This window comes from Platichthys flesus, chromosome 23 (genome assembly GCF_949316205.1).
Source record: "Platichthys flesus chromosome 23, fPlaFle2.1, whole genome shotgun sequence".
Lineage (NCBI taxonomy): Eukaryota > Metazoa > Chordata > Actinopteri > Pleuronectiformes > Pleuronectidae > Platichthys > Platichthys flesus.
The window spans coordinates 1,976,336-1,997,350 of record NC_084967.1 but is presented as its reverse complement, the minus strand read 5'-3'; the positions used below and the strand labels follow the sequence as shown (position 1 = coordinate 1,997,350).

General features: G+C 41.9%; 1 protein-coding gene across 8 annotated transcripts; it reads left to right on the top strand.

Annotated features, from left to right (window-relative positions):
• The first annotated feature begins 603 nt into the window (after positions 1–603).
• Positions 604–20,476, top strand: tmpoa (thymopoietin a). Of its 8 annotated transcripts, none has more exons than XM_062382388.1 (9): positions 604–1,159; positions 8,764–8,881; positions 10,746–10,895; positions 11,678–11,826; positions 14,426–14,554; positions 15,894–16,085; positions 16,356–16,436; positions 16,779–16,879; positions 19,441–20,476. In XM_062382388.1, exons 1-9 carry the CDS (start codon positions 917–919, stop codon positions 19,820–19,822), a joined length of 1,545 nt encoding a protein of 514 aa, XP_062238372.1. In that variant the 5' UTR covers positions 604–916; the 3' UTR covers positions 19,823–20,476. The 8 variants fall into 8 exon arrangements, with proteins under 8 accessions (XP_062238372.1, XP_062238371.1, XP_062238374.1 ...); XM_062382387.1 differs by having other exon boundaries at positions 16,356–16,490; XM_062382390.1 differs by lacking the exon at positions 15,894–16,085.
• The last annotated feature ends 539 nt before the right edge of the window (positions 20,477–21,015 follow it).

The following is a 21,015-nucleotide window of genomic DNA, read 5'->3' as shown; positions in this document are numbered from 1 at the left end:
TGATAGTGATAATATATAATAGGTAATATACAGAGATAATATGGAAGTAAACAGAATATGGATAATTTAAACCTGAAAACATTTTATATAAAATGGAAAATATAGAGATACTGTATAATATGGATGATATAGGAAATGTACACAGAAAATACAATAGATAATATACACAAGTATAATATGGATGATAATATAAAACCGACAACCCAACATATAGGAAATGGAAACTGATAATATACAAATTTATAGATATTTGATACAATGAATGATAATATAAACTACATAGTAAATGTAAACATAATATATACTCTATATAATGTAAACGATCTATAATATATTAAAATGTAAACATAATATACAGTATATATAATCAAATAGGAAATGTAAACAGATACTATATAGTATATACAATTACAAAGAATCTATAATAATATAAACAAATATGGTGGGGACATCGTGCACACCAATTTTGGCTGAATGTGATGTCATAAACACGTGACCTGCAGTTCGTATTCGATAGTAGCTAGCATATCTGTTCCACCAATGAGTAACCATTTTCTATCAACGGCTGGCCAATAGGAGCCGGTTTCTACAGGGAGCCACTTCCGGCCAAGTCATCCCCATGAGTGTCCACATTCGTCTTTCTTCAACACAAACAGAGCCACCGAGCTTCGCTTTCATTTCTGCCCCCGGTCTGCTCCGCCGCAGGAGGAAGAGACGCCCACACTGCTTTTAGTTGTTGTTCCTCATTTAGTTTGTTCTTTGAAACAGTCTCTGCAGAGATTAGTTTCTTTACGAGCCGAGTCCAGCAAGAGGCGCTAGTTAGTCGTTGAGCCTTAACCTCCACTCTCGCTCCCCGGTGTTAGCTAGCTAACGTCCCCACGCCGCCAGACCTCCGTCCCTCCATCTGCGCGCTGACATGCCGGTGTACCTGGAGGACCCGTCTGTGCTCACCAAGGACAAGCTGAAGAGCGAGCTGATGGCCAACAGCGTGGAGCTGCCGAGCGGCAACCCCACCAAGGACGTGTACGTGCAGCTGTACCTGAGGAATCTCACCGCCCAGAACGAGAAACATGTCGTGGACACGACTTGGGACGCTTTCTCCAGCGACGAGGAGCTGCCGCCGCCCGTGGTCTACAGCAGAAGTCGCTCGTCCGGCAGAGTGAGTTTCTCATTAGCGTTAAGTCCGTGTTTTTCTGTGCAGAAACTCGCACAGCACGAGGAGGCATCGTGGTGAAAGTTTGTGTCTAGGGACTCAAACACGTTGAAATAGTTGTATGCAGAGCACAAGCGTTGTGTGTTTTACTACGAATACAAACTCAGTTACTTCCGGCTGCATCTCTTTAACAAGTGATTACTTTCATTTTAATCGATTACTCGTTGGTAACGGGAAATTAAACTTTCAAAAATAATAATCGGTGATTGTGTCAGACGTTTGCATACGCTTAAAGCTACAATGTTTTATTAACCTGCAAATTAAACTCCACAAATCAATACATCAACTATCCCCCTCGGTGTGAACGGTGCCGCCTGCAGTTACCACACACTCCCATCGCCCTCCACGTTTTTTTTCTTCTCAGGTCCACACCCTAAAAAGTTTCTGCTGCTTCCTGTACCCAAGCTCTGGACAGAGCTGGTCACTGATCGTTTTGTCCAGTGCATAGCTTGCTAATAACTTGGGGCTTGTTCTGGCCCCCTGATGGCCACTTGATTTTCTACATTCATTGCTCTGAATTAAAGACTCATGAGTGAAACTGTGGCAGAATCTGATTAGAGCCACCGACCAGATTCACAAGTTGGAGCCCCCCCCCCCCAAAAATAGCCTCAAACTTTACTACAGCTCTAACATGCTGTGGCATCGCTACCATTGTTGTTGGTAACAACAGTTCAACAGCAGCCATATGTATGCACTAATCGGAACAGGTTTATCTTTGAGCCTGCAGGGTAAACCGGGTGGGGTGTCCCTCACCTGGTACTCCTTCACTCTTTGGTGTGATAATTTAATCAGTCTGTGTTTTGAGTGGACCAATAGAAACTCAGCTTTACCTGTCGTTACATGAACTGAAATTCCGCCCACGCTCAGATAATGTTAATAATCTGATTGGAGCCTGTTGTTATTGATTGAATGAATGACTTTTCTGTTTCAGAGGAGTGCTTTGAGATAGTTTGAAGTTTCAGTGTTGGGCGCGGGGTGTCACTTTCCCAGCATTCCTCGGTTGTTTTAAAGACCGTAATCCCACTCCAGCCAATGACTGCCTGCATTCTTCAGAGCCCTCAAAAACAGGAGCAAGGATTTCCCCCTGAACCGCGACTTCTTACCGCAGCTGACTTTCTGAACTGCAACCACAGTTGGTTCCACATAATCTTAATGAGCTAATCTGTTTCATTATATCATACTAGACCAAAGGATTTAAATAGTCATACAACAGAGAGCAAATTTAGTTTGCAGTTAAGATCCTTTAAGTTTCTTTGTTTAACTTGATTAAACACATTTTGAAATGGTCATCACAGAGAAACCTTGGGTCAGTGTTTAAAATGATGGTTACTGTTCCAAATATTTCAATCTTATTTATGTGATTCAGTTATTTTTGTTGATTTACGTGTTAATTCAATGCGTAATTTGCTTTCATTAGATTGCATCTTTTATTGGGGGCAGCAGTGGCTCAGGAGGTCATCCTTTATGGGATGGTGGTTCAATCCCAAGCTCCTCCAGTCAACATGCTTGAGGGTCCCTGTGCAAGATACTAAACCCCAAATTTTCCCTAATGTATCTGGTGGCAGTATGTGAATGTGGCTTGATCTGCAGAGCGTTTGGATGAGTAGATCAAACTTGAGAAACTATATAAAGACAGAGCATTTACTATTGATACGTTTTCTTCAGTGTGGTATCATTTATTTGTCATTAAGCTGTCACCATAGGCTGGATTTAATGCAGGTTTAACCCACGCACTTTTTCGATAATGTGAACTATGCATCTTCACCTGTTCCTCATTGTTGAATGAGATGTCGACTCAAACAGGTGTGCAGCAGTACAAGTCTGTTCTTGTTTGTGCACGTTGACTGAGTGAAGGGCGTGAGCAAAACAAAGGTGGTGAATGAGAAATTACATGTGGGGGTTGACATGTGTGTGTTTGTCTCATTCATTTACTGCTGCTTGGTTTGAAGAAGCTATGTGCACCATTTGTGTGCTTTGTCCTTTTGTCACAGTCTTTGCTCAGTTGTTGATTTCTTGCACAGTACCCACTGGTCAGGTTAAGGTAGCCTCACTGTTTACTTTAAGCAGGAGCAGCTATTTGTCTGTGTTGAGGTGTGGATGGTGAGAGACAATCAATCTTTCATGAGTTCTATGATGTTGATAATTTAATAAGGGATAGTGTGATGTTTATTGTTTATCACTTGGCAAACAAGTCTCACCAGTTGATTAGGCAGGTGTGTGTGTGTGCGCGCCTGTGTGTATGTGGTTTCATCAACGCACCGTTGAATCTTTCAACTGTGAAGCATATGATATGACAGAGATTCCGTAAGAGGGTTTGCTTAAAGAGCAATACAATTGAAGGCAATCACCACCCCTTCTTCAGACGTTATAAAACAGAAGAAAAAAAAAACGCAACATCGCTCCATACTGCTCGTGTGGTGTCATCATAGCGTCTTCAAGCCCGCCAGTCATATTCAACGCAAACCAGCCTAATTAACACCATGTGTTTAGCCTAAATGTCCCCCGATAGCCTCCTCAGGGGCGCGTGCACTTCCCAAACGAAATGAGGTCAATTCGAACGACATTTTCCAATATTGAAGATTTTGGTTAAAAAAATGTAAAGTTGATAAGCTTTTTTCATTGATATGATAAATCAAAGTTCAGTTCAAAGAAAACCATCGCCAACTGTGATATAACGCATTGTATTGACTTACTTATTTAGTTGCAAAAAGTTTGGCCATGGTTGTTAAAGACCGGCCCTTCTTCTCTTTCAGTCTGCCTTTTAAGCGTACTGACAGAAAACGGCCATATTTGATCTAGAATAGGGCTGAACGATTTGGGAAAATAATGTAATTGCGATTTTTCGCACGCTTTAATCCCGCACGCTCTGTTTAGAAAATCGCGTTTTATCAAATCTCGATTTTATCGCAAATGCAATTAATCGTTCAGCCCTAATATAGAACTAGCTAATATTTGACCGTTGTCGTTGAAGATGTCATAAATTACTTTGCTATGACTTGTGAAGTAAAACTCTTAGCGTCTACTGTGTTGACTATTCTTTTAAAGAAAGCTTTCCTCACTGTCACACTCAACCAGCCTTAAAATATTAGATGCAAGATGCTAATTTATACATATGTTTTACTGGCTATAACCTAAAGTGAACTAGAATGGTTCTTAGGGGTACATACCTCCACTAAGGCCCAAAATGAGGCTACTTATTTAGATCTACATCAAATGTCTTTTCAAAGGAACACTACCTCCACCATTAACATCCTTATTAGAGGACAGCTACTTTAGTCAGCCTGGGTTCACAGCAGATATAACGTGTTTCCAAAGCCACAAAGTGTTGTAGCAACAAGTAACAACCCACCACCTCACTGACCATCTGTATGCTGTGCGCAAGGTTTCCTCAGGGAAATAGTTTAGCAGAAGTTAACCAGATCCTGATGCATCTGGTCCCATGAACAGTTAAGATGGCAGACTGAACCAGGGGCAGGGAACAACTGGCCTCCGGGTGAGAAAGTTTGATCTGTTCATGAGCAGAAAAAAGCATAGAAGAACTGAGGTAAAGGTAAAATAATGGGAAGGAAACACCTGTTGTGGAGCTCAGGGAAAGTGGGTGGCTGTGTGATTGTACCTAATGTTGTCCTTCATGTCAGCTCCAAGGTCTAACCAGCCGTCAAATGTCACATCCTTTGAAGCAAAACTAAAGCTGTGACAAGTGCAATAAGAGAGTAAGCCTGTGTATTTTCCTACTCTATGATAACAAAATGACTTGATATGCTGCAAGTTAACAAAGCTTCTTTAGACATTTCAAGGCTTCCTACATGAGTAGACAAAAGGATGTAAACGTTTTTATTAAAGTGTTGTTGTACAGTATTATGGAACCAATTGATGTGTCCAACTACCTGCAACACAAAGTCACACTACAAAGAAAAAAGCTCTCTCTACTCTAACTGTACTTGCATCCAGAGGCTTTACTCTTTCTGATGAGATGTGCACTGTGTTATGGTATATTCAGAGACGCTGTCGCCGCTCAATGAGACGTAGTGCAGCTTATCTTTTGTGTTTGGGGAACTGCGAGAGCATGGCCAAGGTCAAAGTCTTCACTCCCTTGACACCATAGATATGAGACTGCGTACGCAATACTGTCAGAAGTAGAAAATATACTGGTTTAGGAAGTGGCAAACCAATAGTCTAAATCCTCAATAGGGGTTAAAAGTGTTACCACAGGAAATTACATCAGAATATGAGATGACATCATGCACAGTTGTGGCCAAGTTTCAATAAATATTTCAGCATAAGTATCAGAGGATTCCTCAACACTTTCTTCACTGAAAAGTTGACCAATGATCAGCAGATATTCTACAACACACTGTTCATGTGTTTCGACTTTTGACGACCTGCTCCAAAAAAAAAAAAAAAATGACCGATCATGATCACTGGTAATGTGCGTGTCAATGCAAACAGGAATCAGATTGTCTAATCTGCAGTCTGTTCAAATTAACAGGTATAAATCATTTTATTATAAAAAAATTCACTCACTTCGAGCAGTTGGCCATTCTGTCTTCTTCCCCCTACTGAGTCGTGTTCAAAGTTGCAAACACACCAGAAAATGAGACGCTATCTTACCTCGCTGTCTTGCCAGTGTTGTATCTTGGATGACATGAATAAAAACCATTTCTGTTTTTCTAAGATTTAAAAAAATAACTGAGTACACAAATCTTCATGGCTAATTTTACAGCAACCCTCAGAAGTTCAGTGGGCCAGAAAAGGTTCAGAATTTTCTTAACTTCTGATTGGAGACGGGGAATTTAAAAACCTGCGCAGAGTCCTTCAACCATGGGATTGAATGCCAATCGCATCCCTTCCCTGGGTTTTTGACCAGTGGAAAGGGAGCCTAAGTGTGTGTCTATCAATTCCTGAACCTTGTGTGGCTTCTGTTCAGACAACACAAACCCGGGAATTCAAACAAAAATGATATAAGCAGTGTATTCAAAATATCAGTTTAAGTTTTGTGGCTGCCAGGTGTAACAATAGAAGTGACGTGTTTTGCAAAGTACCAAATACAGCCGTAGCCTGAGTCTTCCTTTGCAGAGATAGAAAAAATGATAAACAAATTTGTTGCCTGAAGTCAATTGGATTAGCCTGTCCTCAGTTTAAGAAAACATTTGATGGATTACAAACAAAAGGAGTGTGTTTTAGTGTGGAGTTTACCTAGTGAAGTGAACATTTGAAAGACACAACCCAGTAAGTAGCTTCAGTGCAGCTGTGGCGTCTATCTTGTTGGATTTGGTTTCTTCATTGAGGAAGACTTTTTTTTATGCTCCGTGCGTGTGTGTGTGGCAAAAAGTCAGGGGCTGTGGAAAGACGCACCGTGTGTCATTATTTTGTCCTTTGTTATCTGTGCTACTGTAGTATTGTACGGTTTTGGTTGTTTATCTTGTGAAACACGATGCTCACATGCCAGAGTGATTATAGGCTGCTGGCAGGAGTTGCAGGTCATTCCTGACATTTTTGAAATCGTTAGCCTTTTTCATATATTTTTTTTTCATGGTTCAAGGTTCAAATACTTTGTGTCTTTCATGCCTGAGGTTTTTCTCTTTTCGATATGGTGCTGATGAGATTTAAAATAAATGGCTGTAAAGAATGAAGAATGTGTGACACCTGTACTGTAAACACTTGTGGTTAATCTAAGCAGAGTACATTATGACTAACCACACACATATTGTAGTGTGTTACTCATCCAGACAGTTAGTTGCATCACGCAGCCACAGGTCCTGGCATGTCTTTCCCTCAAACTACTACTACCAGCCACGCTGCAGTGAGGAATTGTAAAGGAAAGAATGACTGTGTTGGTAGTGAGTTTACTCGAAAGAGTGTGTGAGCTCACAGCTCAGTTATTCCTTTAAAGGCCAGGGTGTGGTCTGCAGTGGAGGGAGTACAGACTGTTTTTCCCTCCTTTTTCCCCTCCTCCTTTCCCGGTCTGTGCAGCCCAGGCTGCTATGATTATGAAACGCTCTGGCTCACATCCAATCCCTGCTCAAGGCCCACTGAGAGCCAGACAGAGCGAGATAACCTCTCTGTATGTGCGTCCCTCACGTTTGTTACACGCCGTGAACCATGGCAGCACCACGCATTCCTCACATTTCAGCCTCTGTCCCGTCTGTGTTCACACTGACTACAGCGAACGTCTGAATTGAGCCATTGACTGTCCCTGCGTTGCTGAAGCATAATTATTTTTAAATGCACATAATCATTCCTGTGTAACTTTATTTCACATTTAGGCATAAATTATATGCATTTGAAGTTTTTGAATTCAGCAGGGGAAAAAGTTTTTGTAACTATAGGTAATGTGTCAACAGTTGATTCAACTGCACATTGTTACTCGGGAAGAACTTGTTGTGCACTTGTTGAAGGATACATTGACGTTCCCAGGACAAATTTTGAGAGGCTCAACTTATGTGTTGCCTGATCCTCTGGGACCGAATTAAACCAGGAGATCAGTGCTAATGTCCTGCCCTAACTTAAACCCAGTGATGTACAGAATCATGTGTGTCCACTTACTGCCCTGCTGTCCGTGTCCACTTTTGCTCTCGTTTATATCAAGTGATCAGCTAGAGGCTCTGTACACTGAACACACTTTATTTCTGCTCAGTTCCTCAATTGTTATTTGAAAATGATGTGATTGAAAACATTGCAGCATGTGTAACTTCTATACTCTTAGCATGCTCAAGGAAAGCAGTTCTTGCAAGGAAACCTGAGTCACTCTGAGACAGAGCCTTGTTCAGCTGTGAGGAAGGAGACACAGGGCTTGATTTAAAGTTAGCTGGCTTCAAACAGTGTAATTTCCTGTGGGCTGGTGTGTGAGGGGCCGCCAGTTGTTTACTATGAAACCCCTGGAATCTCTGCTTCCAAAGCGCTACTTTCTCTCTAGCTCTATTCAGTTTAAAAACTGCTTTACCCAGTCGCATGGGTTTGTGTGCATTTCAAATGTGCATCCACAAATCTGTCAGTACAACCTGCACAACATGAAACAGCTGTGTTATTTTCTGCCGCTCTGCACCAATCTTGCATGTTTAAAACGGGTTATGGTCATTTGAGAGCAGTGTCATGTGTAAATTGCAGCTTATGGTAGTTTGACAAACACGGTTGTCCTTTTGAGGGAGAGAATGAAATGAATGTGCTTAAGACACAAGATGGATATGCTGTGACAAAGAAATATGTGAACTGAAAAGCAATTGAGTTTGAGTCTTTACTCTTTCCTTATTTTTGGCCTCTCCCTCCACTCGAAAAACTCCAAGCCTGCATTTTTAGCCCTGCTAGTATTATAAGGAAGTGCACAAATTGAGTCATGGTACCGTATGTTGATATAGTGGTGTCTTAGCAGTCACTGAATAAACAACCCACACCCAGAAACACAGATGCCCATCGGCTGATATTTTACTGTCACTATTTGCTTTTTACATCGCCCAAAGGCAAAAAGAAATCTATGGCAGTGTCCGACCTGACTGTGATGAGTTTTGTTCATCATCTATATCTGACTGGGCTGCTCTGTTGTCCTCCCACAGAAAGCCACCAGGAAGACTGACAAGGTGCAGCCAGATGAGCTGGACGTGACCGTGCTGACCGACGACGGCCTGAGAGACTCGCTGATCGAGCAGGGAGTGGTTGTGGGGCCAATTGTGGGTGAGTGCGCACGTTAGCAGAAATGGCAGCAGGGGCACATGTGAGTGAATGCTGAGATGACCTCTGCCCCTGCAAAAACACACACACACACACACACACACACACACACACACACACACACAGAGGGAGATGTGGTGTGCTGGTGCTACACACTCCACACAGGTGATGATATTCACAAGTGGCTTTGACATGTAGGCTAACACCATCCCACGTTTGACCTGAGGCGAATCCCCTAGAATGTGTTGCTCCGTTAGTTTAAAATGTAAACTACGTTTCGATTGACGTGTTTATCGGGCTGCTTTCAGTCATGCGCTGGAGTCCGCAGTTACCCTGTATATTCTCCAGAGGCAGTGCATGTGTGACACTCTACAGTTTCTACAGACTGCGTGACCTCCTTTTATACAGTCTGTCGAAATCAAGGGGATGTCGATGTGTGAACACAGCACGGGATCCCCCACTGTATTCACAGCGGCCGAATGGTGATAAGAGCCGATTTCGGGGTGCTGTAAACAAAATCACGTGATCAACGCAGCAGAGTTAATGCGTCAGTTCCTGCCTCTGCCTGCTGCACCAGGTTGATCCACCTCTCACATATTGAGGAGGATTTGTAGCTGTTGTGAAAATGTCTGTGCAGAAAACCTCCTGAAAGACAGACACTGGCTGAACTCTGTAGGCCATGTCTGAAATGAGCTTCACTGGAAATTCAAAAAATGCCTTGAATTCAGTGCTGGGAGACGGAGTCAAGACGGAAGCCCTTCCCCTCACCCCTACGAACATACACACACACGACATACCTATTAGCTTGCCACTGCTAAGTTATCAAGGTTATCTAGCTATGAGCTAGATATCTAGCCATGAGCTAGATAACCTAGCATCAAAAACTATAGTGAGTTCCTTTGGAGTCACTTTAGCACCATCGACACACACACAAACTTGACTACCCACTATGCACACACAAAATGGCCACCGTGGGCCCGGCTTGTCTCACACAGTGTCTCACACAAACAGACACACACACAACTTTAACTTGGTAACAATAAAAATATGCGGTGATGGCGGTAATGAGCTCAATCCTGCGGTAGTCAACAACTGACCGCGTTAGTGTGCAACATCACTTTAACAGTAACACAGACAGTATCATCTATAAATATAATTCATCATGAACAATGCAAATAAGTAATGTTCATTACTGAAACCTGAGGATACATTCTGCAGCATAGAAGAGCTATGATGTCACTTCTATTCTGTGTACTGAAGAAATCAATACATTTAATTATAATTTTAATTAATGCTACACAAGAGAGCTTTGTCTGACCCTTACTGGTCAGACAGTTACTGGAACCACAGAAAACACACAATCGGCTCTAAGCATTCTGGACAAACACACAGATTTAACAAAATGATAATAATTTAAAGTAACTATTAGTTCGCTGATTATTGTGGGTGTGTTCATAAATTTAATCCGAACTGTCGCCCAGAAATGAATTTTGAATTGCTTTGCTCCTCATCTTTGCATTTACAACAATTGTGAGTAAAATGGGAACCTTCTAATAGACACGAATGTAGAATGTAGCTGACTTGTCAATTAAAATCTATAACAGACAGAATCCCAATGTTAGGTGGACTTGTTGATTAAACATAGATGTGAACCTCAACATTTCTTTAAGAATTTGAGAGATGCCAATGAATTGGCCTGAATTACAACCCTGACCATCTAAGCTTAATCAGAAACATTCATAAGGATGAGGATTGCCTCACCAACATTGCTGTTCCTGAGTCTTTATCAGAGTCTTTACAGATCTGTCATCGCATTAAACACAAGAGTACAGTGTGCAATTTACTTTTATGGACTGTTCTCCCCCAGCATCCACCCGTAAACTGTACGAGAAGAAACTGCAGAAGCTCCTGGACAATGGCCCCGCACAGCCACCACTGCCTGAGCTGGTCCTCGCCGAGATACAAGTTAACCACAATGGCCACTCTGAAGCCGACCTCTACAGTGACAAGGAGGATGGTAAGAACTAGGGATGGTATTTCAAGAAAACAGACTGTTCATAGTGTTTCCACTTAACAATCACTCTTTAACATTCCTGTTGTGGGAAATCTGTATTATTCTGATTGTATAGGGGATTAGCTTATGTCATCTGGCAACGACACCTGCATTTACTGTACACTGACAACCATTAACTGTATCTGAAAGGTTGTCCTGGGTTTCAATGGTTTTGTTAGATCTCAGTCCACCATGAAGACCAACTTGTAGACGCTGAAAATACCAATTGTCTAAATTATGAAGATATACTGCTGTGGGTGTGAGGATAATACACTTTTTGATAGTGAAGGTTTTATGCATGAAAGAGCTTCTTATTTTCCAAACTTTAAGGGATAGAGCAGGGTTTTTCCTACATAGAGAATTATGATGCGGCTGCCTCTAGTTTGTCAGCAGGCAAGAGGGAACGCGAGCGAAGTCAGGATCAGTTGAATTAATGAATCAAAGCGTGAAACTATGAACGATTTTACTTATCTCAGTACCACTCCTGCCTAATTTCCGGCCAGGAAAAACCCTGTAGAGTGATTTTAAAACTGTTTACATCACAAGCTTATTTATCCAAAGTCAAGCCGTGTCTAGCAGCTTGTAAATATGGAGGTCCATAAAATGATATTTGCATAAAAATGGGCTGACAATACAGTAACTGTAGAGTGTCTGCGGTCATAATTTACACTCCATCACTAAAACATGTACATGTCACCTATGTGATCCGTTTAATGATGGTGTATGACGACAATGTGTTTTTTCAGAGGGGACCGCTGAACCAGAACCTGAGCCACAACCAGAACCAGAACCAGTGGCAGAGCCTGAACCAGCTCCACCAGTGGTCGAGAGACCAGTGAGGAGCCGAGGGAAGTTGCCCATCACTACCCGCACCCGTAGCAGCCAGCATCAAACGGTAAGAAACGACTTGGCAGTGAGTCAACCTCATTCTTCATATTTTATTGTCCTTTAGTCACAGTGAAAAGTCCGCTCATCAGTTCAGTCACCCTCTATGTGGGAACGTAACAGTGGCTTGGGAGAACTAATTTCTGCTGATATTTTTAGTGATAAGAATTTGTTTTGATCATTGCTAATATCTGTATTTAAGATTTCTTTTTTCTGCTGTTGGTGTAGTTCCTGAGCTGCTGACATAGCTTACAGATCTGAATGAGTGACTAAGGAGCATTCCTGCTTTAATAATGGGTTCGCTAAAATCTATCAATTCTGAGATGCCTGGAATCTCACACCTTCTAATAGTTTCTTGTTCATCTTAAATGTTGACTGTTAGCAGTTACAATCGGGTGATGTCCACAGTCTTTGAAAGCAGGGGGAGGTGCATAAAAACAGCTGTTTATGGTTTGCAGCTCTCTCATTCACTCTCTCTCTCTCTCTCGCTCTCTCATAGTCAATAGCATCTTTGATAGCAAACACACCTGACTATGCTTGCAATGTGGGCAGTCAGGTTTTAAGAGTAGTCTGATGGGTTCTGTGTGATAAAACACTAAATTATCCACATTTGTGAATTTTAGCATGATATTTCCAAGCAAGAGTCTAATTTTGGAAAGAAACTAAACGTTTCACCTTCTCAGGCAGTTTTTACACTGTCCCCAACCCCAGATTTGTGTGACCAGAGAGAAGCAGATGGTATAGACAGAAGCTGGGTTTGATTATCCAGTTTCCTCCCAAACCGACCAAAGGAAGCTGTTTTTTCTTTTTATTGGAGTGGAGTCACACCCAGCTCAGTGTTAGCCTGTAGATGCAGTGTATCCTTGCTGCTCGGTGCATGTCAAACTCGAAGCACATGATGTGGATTAGCTGCTGACATGCACATGCTGAATGCTTTGGAGTTTGAAGCATACAGTCAGCAGTGTGTGGACTTCCCGCTGACTTTTCTCCGCATCCCTCCAGCTCTGCTGGCGGTTCTTTAACCCCAGCTGTTCTTTTGCTTTTCCTCTGATATTTGTTGTCTGTCTTTCCATACAGGTGTTATTGTAATCACCAAAATCTGGATATTGGATGCTTGAGAAATTTGCCCTTTACTTATTTCCCTTGTTTTACCATTCCGCCTTTGACATTTGTTTTTAATTATTATCAAATAGTGCAAATGGCCTCTAGCAGTGTGAAGGCTTGATCTTCAGCATGTGATGGGTGTTATCCAACAGTGTCAGATTGTGACAGTGAGCAGCTCCACCTGCTGTTCACATGGTGAATGTTCACCTGTTGAGCTGAGGCCTCAAGTAACGAGAGCACATGACAACTGGTCGGCTGCTGCCAATAATCTGACATGGGCTGTGGAGGAGGAGCTGTGTGTGTTTTAATGTTGTGGCTCTGGTTGGGCCACTAATGGACATGCAGAGTTGTCCCTAAGGCTACGTTCAGATTAATATATCTTCCAGTTAAAGCAAAACTATCTTCCCAGACAAGGAATTTGAATCCATAACAAAAATAATCTGTCCCAAGGAGCACACTTAAAAATTCATATCACATCAGTATAATTGTGGTCTCAGCAGTTGGTTGCTTATTTGCAGAAAGAACTTTAAACAAAGAACAGCAATTGTAACAAGTAAGGGAATTTATTTTCCAGTATTTCCAAGTGTCTCAGTTTCGGGGCTCAAAAACTCCTGATGTGTTGACGCCAGGAATGAACCCGGCAGCAATGGTCTCATCTCATCATCTCATTTTCGTCCGCTTATCCGGGGTCGGGTCGCGGGGGGAGCAGCTCAAGCAGGGGGCCCCAGACTTCCCTTTCCCGGGCCACATTGACCAACTCTGACGGGGGGATCCCAAGGCGTTCCCAGGCCAGTGTTGAGATATAATCTCTCCACCTAGTCCTGGGTCTTCCCCGAGGTCTCCTCCCCACTGGACGTGCCTGAAACACCTCCCAAGGAAGGCGCCCAGTAGGCATCCTTACCAGATGCCCGAACCACCTCAGCTGACTCCTTTCTAAGTAAAGGAGCAGCGGCTCTAATCCGAGTTCCTCACGGATGGCTGAGCTTCTCACCCTATCCCTAAGGGAGACGCCAGCCACCCTTCTGAGAAAACTCATCTCGGCCGCTTGTACCCGCGATCTCGTCCTTTCGGCAGCAATGGTGCAACATATAATTCTATGTTGTTGGAAAGACGTTGACCCTCCAACCAAAAATAATTTAAATATATACATTTATCATTTAAAACACAATCGTAAAACACAAACAAATGTACACAGTCATTGTTTCTGAATATTGTGTGAAGCCAATGTAACAGTTTTGACACTTGCTATCTGCTTACTATCTCCTTGAATGATATCAGCTTTAATTACCGTCCTACTGAGACAAATCGCATGTTTTGGCCCGACTATGAATCGTTTTCAATCTGACTAAAATATTATTTTCTCTTGTTTTTTTAATCAAATATCCCCCTCAACGACAAGATGACAGTCCCACTTGGATTTCTCAAGCTCATCTTTGGTTATTCATCTTTGCACCTCTTCTGTCTGACTTGTCAGCTTTTACTCCTGGTCTCTTGTGTCCCAGCAGATAGTGCCTGAGGATATCAGGCCTGTTCTGAGAGAACCTGTCTATTTAGAGTATAACAGGAAAGTTCACGACAACCCTGAGAGTCCTGCCCAGGCTGAAACTCCCTCGGCCTCGTCCATTCGTGTAAAGGTAGCTCTGGGCTGTGACAGGCTGTTTGTACTATCACTGATATCTGCATGATCTCACTGGTCTGTATCTACTCATCTGCTCAGAAGATGAGGGCTTCCCCCTTCAGGGATACACTCACACTTGTCGTCTTGTCTCAAACTGCATTTAGTGGTGGGCCGGTGTAGGTCAAATCTGTTTATCACCGGGGCTGATGCTGACAAATGGGTCACATTTCATTTTCTTCATAGTCACGGTGCCATTTATTGAAATGTTTGTGTTGATTTCATTTACCCGTTGTGGCTGACTGTGTATCACTCTGTCCCATATTGCGGACAACACCCCAAACTCATTAAAGTAGTGGTTACCCAAAACCCAGTTCAGGACTGCAGAGCTCCAGGGAACCATCGCCACCATCCAGGTCACACTTGCTCATTTCTGATGGGATTTCAGTTGTGTTCCATAGACTGTATATAAAGAGATTACGTATTTCCACTTCTCCCTGTTGGGCAAAAATATCCTGGGTAGAGGTGCTGCCATTTAAAGCGCTTTTGACATCATTTGGAGCCAGAGTCTGCTCAGCATTGATCATTGAGTGGTATTTAGGTTGCCAACAATACTCTTGTTAGCCAGTCATGATGTTTTAACCAATTTTTATATCATCAGATAAAGATTTTCAACCAAACTTACCAGAGAAATGAACACTTGGACATGCATCTGTGTGTGAAGAACTACCCTAAATTGATAGAAATAAACTTTGAGAACAATGCATGTAACATGTATTTTTACTTCTTAGTTTAATCCATGTACCAACCAGTTAACATGAAGGTGTGGTTTATGACTTATACTACAGGTAGCGACAGGAGACAAAAAAGATAATCAGGCCTACATTTTAGGAGTTGTCATGTCCATCTTTTATATACAGTTCATGATGTAGCCTCAAAAAAGCTAATTAAAATATGGATAAGCAGTCAACAAATGGCTGTACTTGACAGTTTTTCCACTAAAAGTTTTGAAATGTGTTTCGGCCTCCTCATAATTTACAGGAGTCAGCACCTTCAGGAGAGATGGTAATTTCAGGTCAGTGTAGTAATTAAGATTTAAGTATCATGTGAGACGAACAATTGAAAATAGTTGGTAATGTCAACAGGGTATGAGATTTAAGTCGGAATCCTGGTTATTCTTGAGCTTCGTTGGTCCATCAGGACCCAGGGCCAATTACTGAACCAGCATTAGGACATTGGTATCCCGTGTCTAGGTTACATACAGTAACATTTATATGTGTAGTGTATTCTACCTTTTGTCTTTAATTCTTAGTAGTTCCGAACATGTATATCTAATTATCTCATCTGTTGTGTTGAAGTCGAAGAGTCGGCCTGAAGAACGCAGTCGACGACCAGCTGCCAACCCGTCGTTTCCTCTGGTTCACTTCACCTCTGTCAACAAAGGGAACTTTAGCCCCATGTGTAACATCTCCCCCATTAAGAGTCAGGAGTCCCCCTGGACTGTGTCGGACCAGACTGGATTTAAAGTCAGCGGTGTGTCTGCAGCAGGGGTATAGCTCTACTCATACGTTTGTTGACTGCTTTTCTCTGTTTTTCTATCCCTCTGAATGCTACGTTGTCTCTGTTGAAACACAAGGCGCAAAACCTCCCCCATTCTATAGCTCATAATGTATAGTTCCTCTGATGAATTGGCCAATTGTTCGGTTGACTGAGTGCAGCTGTTGGGGGACTTTTGCGGGGACAGTTGTGTAACAGCTGAACACATGGTTGGTTTGGTTGGACATCTTTGACACACAGTCCCTCACGTTGTTTGTGATCAGAAGGAGTATGGCCCTCCAGACATCCAGCTGCATAAAAGGAGGCAGCAGAAAATCTCCAGCTTCCCGTCCACATGCAGCCCTGTGAGGACACACAACTACAAATCCACACTGTCAGACGATGTGTTAGTGAGACAGGTAGATTGTTGCATGAGAGTGACCCTGCTCTGTTTCACGTGGTTCAGTAGTAAACATGGTGGTTGGCCTGGCCCTTTCATGTGAAGGGAGCACATGGTGAGAATGGTGTATCATCAGACAAGGGGTTGCTGGTCCAGACATGCACCTGCGGGCGACTGTAGTGAAGTTACGGGGTTATTTTCCTTTTTCATATGAATCCATAATGAGTTGTTTACAACCAGAAGAGAGATGCCGTCATGAATCATTGCCTCTTGCACTTTAATTAACGCTCATATTTTTTTTGTGTAGGTGGAGAAAATCACAGCCAGCGACCAAAACCCTAAAGTGGAGGAAAAGGTTGTTCTGAAGGAGCTGTTCCCCAGTGACTTCAACAGTCCAACAGGAATCAAGTAAGTAACTGATTCTTATTTATTTTTTACGTCAGTCAGTCATCAGCCACATCAATAAAGTTCTTATGTAGTAAAGTTAAGTAAACTGCTGTAATATAACATTTACATACTGTTCTACTTAACTGAATCAACACTGTTCCTTTTACTCTGAAGCAAATAGCTAGTCTCTGGCAGGAAGTATTCATGCCGTTGCTGTGAACTAACAGCTAACATGTTCACTTGCAGAGGCCAGCCGTCTAATAGGCCGAGCTACCAGGCTAACTGTCAGCCAGTGTTAATTTTGGCAGCTATTTTTGATTTAGTCTTAGTCGTTTGACGAAAATGCATATAAGTTTTAGTCATATTTAGTCATTTTTATCCTTCTTAGTTTTAGTCTAGTTTTAGATGACGAAAACAAATAACATTTTAGTCTTATATTCCATTCTCAGGCCCAGCAGGGACCCTGTGTTGTGTCTACAACTGCATAATAGTCTAGATTGCAGTACTTAAGTTGTCCATTAAATATCCCTACCAGCATAAGTCTGTAACAGGGGACGACGGCAACCTTTACTTTCAAAAGAGTAATTTTGCCCCCTCTTCCCCCAAATAAAATTTGTCTGTAGCCGCAAAACATGTTTGATAACAAAGCTAATAAAGTTTAATATAAAGTTATACTATACTAAACTATAGTTTGTTGCATTAACCAAATTATAGAACGACAAAGAAAACTCTTGACATTTTATTGCTATTCGTACCTGATACAACACAGGAAAATACCGAACACTTATGAGAAGAAAATACACAGGCAAATTTAGGCCTACTTTGAAATAAATTAAACACAGAACTTTGTAGGGCTATTTGAGTCCTCCCAATATTTTTGGTAAATGTATGAAATATGAAGTACCCTATTTTGAAATAAATAAAAACATGTAGCTGCACACTAATAGCTTAAAATATACATTTAGTTTTAAATTTGAAAATAAAATATGAGCAAGGTCTGATCTCACTGTGTCGCTGAGCGAGTGAGCGGGGCGGGGGGCAGAGCCTCAGGACCGGTGCGCTATCTGGGGCGCGCACGCACGCACACACACACACACACACACTCGCCCGCTCCTGATACTTCATGACGGCCTGATACGAGTTGACGATGATCGATGAAAGTTAAAATAGATTTAGTCATAGTTTTTATTTTTCCAAAATTCGTTTTCGCTACGTCTTCATCTCGTCTTCGTCATGGAAAAAAGGTTGTTAACGTCTACGAAATTAACACTGCTGTCAGCTGCTAGTTGTTATTTATTTTTCCATTACACCCCGTAAAATTGTTACAATTGAATTGAAGAAACATGAGCTGAAGTCCACATAATAGTAAAGAGTGCCAAAATTTGGCTCAGTTTGAATATCTTTAAAAATAACTCGGGTTGTAACTATCCCATACAATACTGCACACCTATTTTTACCCAATCAATGCTTATCACATGATATCATGAGGTCAGTCATGCTCAGCAGGACCTGCTCCTTATCTCTGGGGCTAGAAAGTATATAACAATAACCTTATTTGTATAGCATTTATCTAAACAAGTGAAACAAAGAGGTTTACATATAGCGCTGCCGCTGATGGTGCAGTACAACTGAACCAAAACTGTAAATTTACTTACCAGTCCATCAAGTTTACAACTCTGTTTGGTTGTGGTAAGTCTGTGTGAACAAGTGCATTTCAGACAGTTGGAGCTTCTTTCTTACACGGTACAGTTTTCTTACAGGTATGAACAGAATTTACGGGTGTTCCAGACCAGTTGTAGGAGTCACAATAAATGGATCTGTTATACAAACATTTTTTCAAATCATGTTTTCATTTGTTTGAAGCAATTACAAATATATAAAAGAAAATAATACATCACTACAGTTCGACTTGATAATAAATTAATTATAGTATTGTACCTGCTAAATGTTGCAATGGCACTGGAGGGGCACATCTGCTTTGTGTTATAAAACGATGGCCAGCACGATTCAATTGTGGCAATGTAATATATTTTGTGATCTTTTACCTGAAATTCACCATATTCTCCAGATGACTGATGTTGTGCGTAAACTCTCTGCCTCATGACACCTCTAGTCTATCCCATGAAGACAGGATACAGCTAGCATGATAAATGCACTCGTACCATGGCAGAGTGCATTTAATGTAATGATCAGGTGGACGTCCTACACGCCAGAGATGGCTTGTCAAATTATTTTAACCTGCTGCATATTGTATCATAATGCAATGCATCCATTGCCTAATCCAGCAGAACACATGCCAGAACAAACTATCATTGCATGTATTTTATTCCATCCATATCAATGACTTTTCTGACATATGGGCCAGGAATTTTAGCCTTGTTATATTTTGGACGCTGAACATGCTCATTTACTATCCCCGTGCATCCTGACATATGTACAGGTGGCATTCATCACGTATGGATGTTCGTACAAACCCAGCTTAAGAACAAATGATGGAGTCATTTAGGGTTAAAATGTTCTTGCATTTCTTGTTCTTGTACGATTATTCTAAAATCTCAATCCTCTCTATTTGATTCTTGCAGCGCCACCTGTAGGCGACCCATCCGTGGAGCTGCCGGTCGCCCAGTGAAGCCCAGTGACCTGTGGAATGACGAAAATGGCCTCTACTCACCTAAAATCACCAAGACCACAAGCTCATCCTCCTACACAGAGAGCCGCACTGTCAACAGAGTCACCAGCCTGCCCCCCTCCACCACCTCCCCCTCTTCTGCCAGGCTTCTGTCTGCAGCTCCCCCTGCCGGTCAGACCAAAGCAGTGCGCTCTGGCATGTCCCTGTGGATTAAGCTGTTCCTGCTGGCCGTCGTGGCTGCCTTCCTGTTCTTGGTTTACCAGGCCATGGAGACCAACAGGATCGCCCCTTTTTTAGCCTCTGACAAAGAAGTGGCCAGTGGTGGCATAGAATAGAGAGCACATTGTCCGATGGGAAAGAGAGGCCCGTCTGCTCCGGTGTTTTTTCCTCTTTCTTTTTTTTTTTTAAAGCGTGAATCTGCATTTTAGCCATTTTGTTCCCAGGTGCAGTGAAATTACCTCGGACATCATCCCTGTGTCGTAGTTTCTTTCTTTGTTTTCCTTCATGAGAAGGGACTACAGTTTCAGAGAAGTTTCCAAGGATCTCCATGACATGTGAAAAGACAGTAAAGCATCTGCAGTTGTTATTTTTGGTCCAACCCCGTGACCCCTCGACCTCACTGTCCTTGAGGTTACAACAAAGCCAGCCGCCAGTCAACTTTGAGAGACACAAACATAGTAGGCATCACAAAGATACATGGACTCACTTTTTATTGCCTTGTTTTATTTCAGATTTGCAGTGCGCGTGTGTGTGTGAGAGTAAGTACTGAATGTGTGAGATACTTTTTTCACTCCTTGCCTGGGCTTTTTTCTCCTTTAGTCATCAAAAGCCTTGAAGATGGAATCTGAACTTGTAATGTTTTGTACTTGACATCTTTGATAATGAGAGAGGGAGGCTTGTTATTGTAACCCAAATACTTCTAAATCTTCTCAAACATTACGCCAATATTTTGTTAATGTTCTCTTATAATAAAATTGAATGTCCCAGTGTATTCTACTTAATTATGTATTCACTGTCACAAATATTAAACATCTATTCAATAAACTATTTAGTGGTTTGTGTGCCTGAAAGAGCTTGTTATTCGTAAGCAAGCGGTTCTTGCAATGGACTCTTTGTACGACCTTCAATTGGGGAAGTAGTGACACTTTGTCTGTTAATATATTGTAAAGGACATTTGTCACATGTCTGTAGTTATATGGAGCCATGCTCATAGGTTACTATCTCCACCAAAGATGTGTTTTCACCCCCGTTTGTTGGTAGTTTTTAAAATATAGGACTAGATGGTGAATATCCGTGTAAAGATCAAGGTCTTGTTAAGGTTACCAAGTAAGACTACACAAAAACAAAACTCAGAATTAGCAGCACTTTTGCGACTGTGGAGAGAAAAAACTCTCTCCTTAACATGAAGAAAGCTATAACAGAACCAGACTAGATGTGGGCGGCCGTCTGTCTCGACCGGTTGGGGTGAAGGAAAAATCAGTGGAAAAGAGAGAGATGAGGGAGAGACCAGGAATACGTGCACCATCAG

Bases quoted from the DNA above. Each gene is read 5' to 3' on its own strand.
- tmpoa (XM_062382387.1), top strand. From the start codon at position 917: ATGCCGGTGTACCTGGAGGACCCGTCTGTGCTCACCAAGGACAAGCTG. The intron at 10,896-11,677 runs GTAAGAACTAGG...GTGTTTTTTCAG, and splicing joins CTACAGTGACAAGGAGGATG to AGGGGACCGCTGAACCAGAA. The intron at 16,086-16,355 runs GTATAGCTCTAC...GTTTGTGATCAG, and splicing joins GCGGTGTGTCTGCAGCAGGG to AAGGAGTATGGCCCTCCAGA.